Source organism: Tamandua tetradactyla, chromosome 2 (assembly GCF_023851605.1).
Source record: "Tamandua tetradactyla isolate mTamTet1 chromosome 2, mTamTet1.pri, whole genome shotgun sequence".
Lineage (NCBI taxonomy): Eukaryota > Metazoa > Chordata > Mammalia > Pilosa > Myrmecophagidae > Tamandua > Tamandua tetradactyla.
Genome location: NC_135328.1, coordinates 375,833 through 382,414, shown reverse-complemented (window position 1 = coordinate 382,414; position 6,582 = coordinate 375,833). Strand labels below are relative to the sequence as shown.

General features: G+C 36.7%; 1 protein-coding gene across 1 annotated transcript; it reads right to left on the bottom strand.

Moving 5' to 3' along the window:
- Window positions 1–927, bottom strand: LOC143655281 (olfactory receptor 4S2-like). The gene has a single exon (XM_077126683.1). It carries the CDS (start codon window positions 925–927, stop codon window positions 1–3), a length of 927 nt encoding a protein of 308 aa, XP_076982798.1.
- Window positions 928–6,582: the final 5,655 nt, after the last annotated feature.

Here is a 6,582-nt window from a genome sequence, read left to right as displayed (position 1 = left end):
TTAACCTCTCAAATAAATCTTCTTGCCGCAAAGTTTCTTCATTGCATTCTTTACTTCTGCATTTCTCAATGTGTAAATCAGGGGATTTAACATGGGCGTGATTATGGTGTAAAAGACAGCCACAATTTTATCCTCTGGAAAAGTAGTGTCAGGGCGCATGTACATGAAAGTACAGGGACCGAAAAAGATGATGACCACACAAATGTGGGAGCCACAGGTAGACAGAGCTTTGCGCCTGCCATCTGCTGACTGCTTTCTCAGGGATATCAGGATGACTGTGTAAGAGATGAGCAAGATAACAAAGCTCCCCAGAGCAATGGTCCCACTGTTGACTGTCATGATAACACCAACAATATATGTGTCACTGCAGGCAAGTTTCATCACAGGGTGGACATCACAAAAGTAGTGATCAATCTCATTGGGTCCACAAAAGGGCAGCTGGACCACCACAGCCACCTGGAGAAGGGAGTGTATGAACCCACCTATCCAGATCCCCAACAACATGATGTTGCATCTGTCCCGGTCCATGATGGTCATATAGTGTAGGGGTTTGCAGATGGCCACATAACGATCATAGGCCATTATGGTAAGAATGAAGATCTCAGTAGAACCAAAGAAATGTGACCAGAAGAGTTGCAACATACACCCCACATAGGAAACAGCTTTAGTCTTGGCTAACAGGTCAGTAATCATTTTGGGAGCTATTGCTGAAGAGTAGCAAATGTCCACAAAAGACAAATAATTGAGAAAAAAATACATGGGAGATTTGTAAAGGTTGCCAGTGCAAACTGTGAGCATGATGAAGAGGTTTCCCAGAAGACTGACTGTGTAGAAGAAAGAAAACACCACAAAACAAACTTTTGTCACCTCTGGGCTCTGAGAAAGGCCCAAGAAAATGAACTCAGTTACATTGTTTATTTTTTCCATGGAAATAGTCCAGCAGGGAAAATTCCCAAGTGGCAATTAAATTGTCTGAAATAAAAACATGAAAGGATCAAGAGCATTATTTCTCTTTCAGAAAATGTAGACATTCAGAGCAGTTGATAATGGAAAATGTGTCCTTGCTGCTGCTCAGCACAAATACTCAAAGGATTTGAAGTGCAAATATCCTGGTTATCTTGTCTCCATACAAAAAGCAATTCCTTCACTTCAGATAGGAAACAAAGTCCAGAGGGAGAAAATGAATCCTCTCCATCACCCACCTGAGGCTCCCCCCTCCATGAATGTTTTGCTTTATCATTTATTTAGTTTGCATTCTATATAAGACTCTCAACCTAATTTTGAAACAAATGTGTATTTGGGGGTTTGGTAATATTTCTGCATCTGGAAATGTTCACCCTTTTTTGATGCAGAAAAGAAAATATATGCCCTCATTTCCCCTTCTGAACAGCCATGCCTCAGCAGTGCATTCATCAGTGAGGACCAAGGAGCTGATATGTGGGACTTTTGCAGGTTCTCCTACTGTGAAACTCAGATCTCTGGGTTCATCTAAATATGCTCTCTGATTTGATTTCAAGTTTTTACTGTTAGAAAGTACTGTAGTACAGTAAAAAGAGAATCAATATTATATAAACTTGATTAACTGGGCTGTAAACCTTGGTTGTATAATTAAAATTCATGGTGCTTCTGTGCCCATTTGTGAAACAGAAGAAGTTTTTATAAAAACCTTTTTTAACTGTATGATATAATATATGCAAAGCAAAGAAATAAAAGAGCAACAGTTTTCAAAACTCTTCATTAAGTAGTTACAGGACAGATCCCAGAATTTGTCATGGGCTACCATATGAACTTCTTAGATTTTTCCTTCTAGCTGCTCCAGAATATAGGAGGCAAGAAGGCATAAAATTTTTTTATCACCACAATTGACTTTGTTTTTCATTTTTGGGAAAAATAATGTATATACAAAACAGCAATAAGTTTCAAAACACAGCACCACAATTAGTTATGAAACATATTCCAGAGTTTGGCATAGTTTTTCATTTTTGGGAAAAATAATGTATATACAAAACAGCAATAAGTTTCAAAACACAGCACCACAATTAGTTATGAAACATATTCCAGAGTTTGGCATAGGTTACAATTCCACAATTTTAGGTTTTTAGTTCTAGCTGCTCTAAGATACTGAAGGTAAAAGAGATATCAATCTAATGATTCAGCAATCATGTTCTTTTGTTAAATCCTATCTTCTCTGTATAACTCCACCATCACCTTTGGTCTTTCTATCCCTCTCTTTAGGAGTGTTTGGGATATGCCTATTCTAACTTTTTCATGTTAAAAAAGTCTGTCAAAAGTTTGGGGTAAGTAGATGAAGCTATCTGAGGTTCTGGAGAACCAAGACACATACCATTCAGTCTGTCAAATGATGTAGAGAAGCAGAAAATTCTGAAAGTGGAAAGAGAAAAACAATCTGCTATAAACGAGAGAAACCATATAAGACTGAGTTCAGACTACTCAACAGCACCATGGAGGTGAGAATACAGTGGTATAATATATTTAAGATCCTGAAAGAGAAAGACTTCCAGACAGGAATTCTGTTCCCAGCCAAATTGTCCTTCAAACCTGAGGGCGAGATTAAAATTTTCACAGACAAACAAATCCTGAAAGAATCTGTCCACAAGAGACTGTCCCTACAAGAAATAGTAAAGGGAGTTCTGCCAGTTAAAAAAAATAGGGGAGGGAGATCTGGAGGAGGTCACAGAATTGAACAGTACCAATAGGAGCAACTTAAAAGATAAAAAAGAGAAAGAGGGAAAAGAATATATAGATCTGACAAATAAAATAAAAAAGAGAAGATGGTGGATTCAAGAAAAACCTTTTCAGTAATAATTGAATGTTAACAGACTAAACTTACCAATTAAAAGATACAGATTGGCAGAATGGATTAAGAAATATAATTCAGTTATATGCTGCTTACAAGAGACTCATTTTAGACACAAGGATACATATAGATTGAAAAAGAAAGGATGAGAAAAGATTTTCCATGCAAGTTGCAACCAAAAGAAACCAGAGTAGCTATACTAATATCAGACAAAATAGACTTTAAGTGTAAAGACATCAGAAGAATTTTTATTTCACTATCATCTCTCCAATTCTGAGTTTTTTATACTATGATGCTAAATACATATCAACATGTAATAGTTATATAATTTTCATCACTATGTACTGCTAAGATTAGGTAAAGCAATAAACAAAAGCAGCAGGAGAGAAAGCAAGATCTATTTGATTTGGAAGATGGGTAAGTGAAGCCTTAGGTAATTTCTCCATCTTCAAATCAGTGATGGTTTGAGGACTTTCTGGATTTGCTTTGTCTTGGTCTTTCAATAATTTCTCTGTCGACTTAGAGAAAGAAGGAAAATCTTATCCTTTAACCTCACCACTCCTTCATTCTTATTGCTAATCCTTCTGCTTTTGTGCTATATTAATTTTCACATTTTGGATGAATTAAATCACTGTAAGAGGTCATCCCTGAGACGTGATAAAAGAGGGTTTCAGAAAATCCACAGGTGGCATTTCAGGTACACTTGGTGGTGTCCCTCAAATGTCTAGGTGAAATTAGTCTGTGGAAGAGCTTTGATAAAAGGCAATTTCATGGTGATTTCTCAAATCAATCATAGATGTAAATGATTCCTCTAATTTCACAATAGGCCATGATTGCGCAGTATCTTAGAAAATCAATGGGAATTTTTTTCATTTGTCTGTGCATCTCCTTAGCATCCCTGTCAGATGTCTGCCCACAGCTGTTACTGAGTTCTGTGCACTCAGCTACCTCTTTGCAGCAACGCTGAGCCTGCACCTTTCAGCTGTGAGGAACCCGTGGCTGTGTGTCCTCAGGTCTATAAATTAAAGTGGCTGGAGCTACCAGTGTGGCTTCTATAGTGCATTGAAAAATAGTAATAACTATAATGATAACACAATGCTAATTCATATTTAGAGCTCAGGCACATCCCTCTACTTTTACATGGTGAATTGTTTTTGGCTTTCTCTTCAGAATTAAAGAAAAATACCACTAAAAGCAAGCTTCATTTTAAAGAGGCTCAAATCTTAGCCACTTCACAAATGTAACTTTTGTTGTTTGAATTTCATGGTCCAGTAACCTGGTCTTGGTGAACTGGTGAATTGTGACACCAGTGTCCACACCACAAGGTGCTAGAGCTGCTCTGTTTCCTCCTTGAATCATGACCCAACTCAGATGACCCCTTCCTCCCCTTTCTGGCTTCCCAGATCTGGTGTTGCCTCACTTCCCTGTGAAATGATGAAGCTGTCGATTGCATTGTCTCATCCACACGCAGCCTATTCTATTTCATAGCCATGAATGGATACACTTTATTATCTCCTTAGCATCCTCTTAATAATTTTATTCTCCCCTCACTTCTGAGAATAGTTTCTTTCAAAGATATTACATGTGCTTAAAATATTAGAGCAGCTAGAAGGAAGTACCTGCAATTGTCAAACTGTAAGCATACCAAATATTGAAGTTTTACCTATAACTGCTTGTGAAAAAATACTTTGAATCTATCACTTTTCAGCATATGTGTTACATTTCACAATAAAAATGTTTTAAAAAATAACAATGGATGTAACTCCTGCATCAAAGTAAAAGTATAATGCACAAAACAGAACACAATACATACACATATTTAATTTATATTTGCATATATTTATATAATTTATAATTAATTTATGTTATATTAATTTATATGTATGTATATATAAAAGAAAATATATGTAAAGAATTCCTTCTTCCCATACAACTTCTCCATAGAAAAATTAGCTTTTAGGAAAAAAAAATCTCACCAGTATTTTCCAGGGCTTCAGTGTTGCTTTATTTTTGTATCTTTTCCTGAGATAGCATAGGAAAATTTTTGTTAATAGTAAGTGCCAGAGAATCTTTTACTCCATAAACTCAGGGGCTGACAGAAGTCAGCCTCTGCTGGGGCTGGCTCTGTCTTCAGTTCATTGAGATAGACTATTTCAAGGATCTTTGACAGTAAATTTCCTTTATTTACTTCTGCAGGTCTATTTAAAGAGAATGATGCAAATGATTGCGACCTTGGGGAGAGCATTTCCCCAGTCTCACTCCTCAGCCAGAAGCACATTCACAGACTAAATGAGCTCTACTCTCCATTTGTCTTTTCACTTCTTTAAGAAAATAAAAATACATTTTTCTTGTGAAATTTAAAATCCAATCAATTATCACATTAAGGGCATAAACACTTATCTAAAACATTTCAATAAATGATTTATGTGCTTGTTTACATATAAAGTTAATGCAAAATCACAACCTCTGTTTGGGGGACCTTTATGTGTGGAATTTCAATTGTTCCACTCCTTTAAAAAATTCTATTTGGTTTAAAAATAGCAGACCTAATACTACTAGTGGGCTCACTGCTTTTCTTTTTCTGAAGAAAGAAATGGGAAGATGTTTCTCCCCAGCCTATAATTCGGATTGATTGTCATGTAAGCTTTCAATCCTCTTTTACTTTTTGAAAGTAAACCTTTAAGATTGATCTTGACCTTCTCACTTTTCTTTCCTATTACTATTCTTTCTTTTTCTCTCATTCTGGCTTCTACTCCTTTCCCTTTTTTACCCTCATCACCCCTTCTTATTTTATCACACAATGCTAGAATCTTCACATAAATGAGCTGTGGCTCACACAGTGTCTGGGTTAGTAAAAAAAGTGAGTAGAAAATAAGGGGCAGAGAGTGAAGGAGCCATTTCTTAACAGGGTGGTGGAAGCTCTGAGCATGATTTAGTTAGTGTTAGATTCCTGTGGCTGCTATAGTTAATTTCCACAAACGTGGTTTAAAAGAACACAACTGTGTCATCCTACAGTTCTGGGGGTCAGAAGTCCAATGCAGATCTCCCGAGGTGAAAGTCAAGGTGCTGGCAGTGCTGAGTTCCTTCTGATGGTTCTGGGGAGAATCCAGTTTCTTGCTTTTCCAGCTTCTAAAGCCACCTGCCTCCCTTTCTGCACAGCCCCTTCTACTCTCCAGACAAGCAGCATATTTTATTCTCTCCTGATTCAGCCTCCTCTTTTGCTGTCCTCTGACACTTTAAAGAAATGTTGGGATGATACTGGACCCACCTGGATAATTGAGGCTATGCTCCCTATTTTAAGGTCAGCTCATGAGCAGTCTTAATTGTTCCTTGGAACAGCACACTCACAGGTTCCATGGATCAGAATGTGGATATGTTAGTTTGGGAGGCAAACTCAGTCTGCCTTCTTTTCCCCCACATTGCAAAATGTACTTTAAGGTTTTTGAAAATATATTTTAGAAAAATGCTAGCTAGCATAACTACTTGTGAAAAAGTACTTTGAATCCATCACTTTTCAGTATACATGTTACATTTCACAAAAAAGAAACTTTAAAAAATAACAACGGGTGTAACTCCTGCAGCCCCAGTAAAAGTGTAATGCACAAAACAAAGCAAACACAATATATATCATATTTAATTTGTATTATGTATATATACATAATAATTGATAATTATTGTCCATATTTTAGAGAATGTTGGAATATCAGCAAGGAGGAATATCAGATGAGAATAATCTTCTCAGGGATGAAAAGACAGTCATGTGC

Coding starts and splice junctions, on each gene's coding strand:
- LOC143655281 (XM_077126683.1), bottom strand. CDS start 927: ATGGAAAAAATAAACAATGTAACTGAGTTCATTTTCTTGGGCCTTTCT.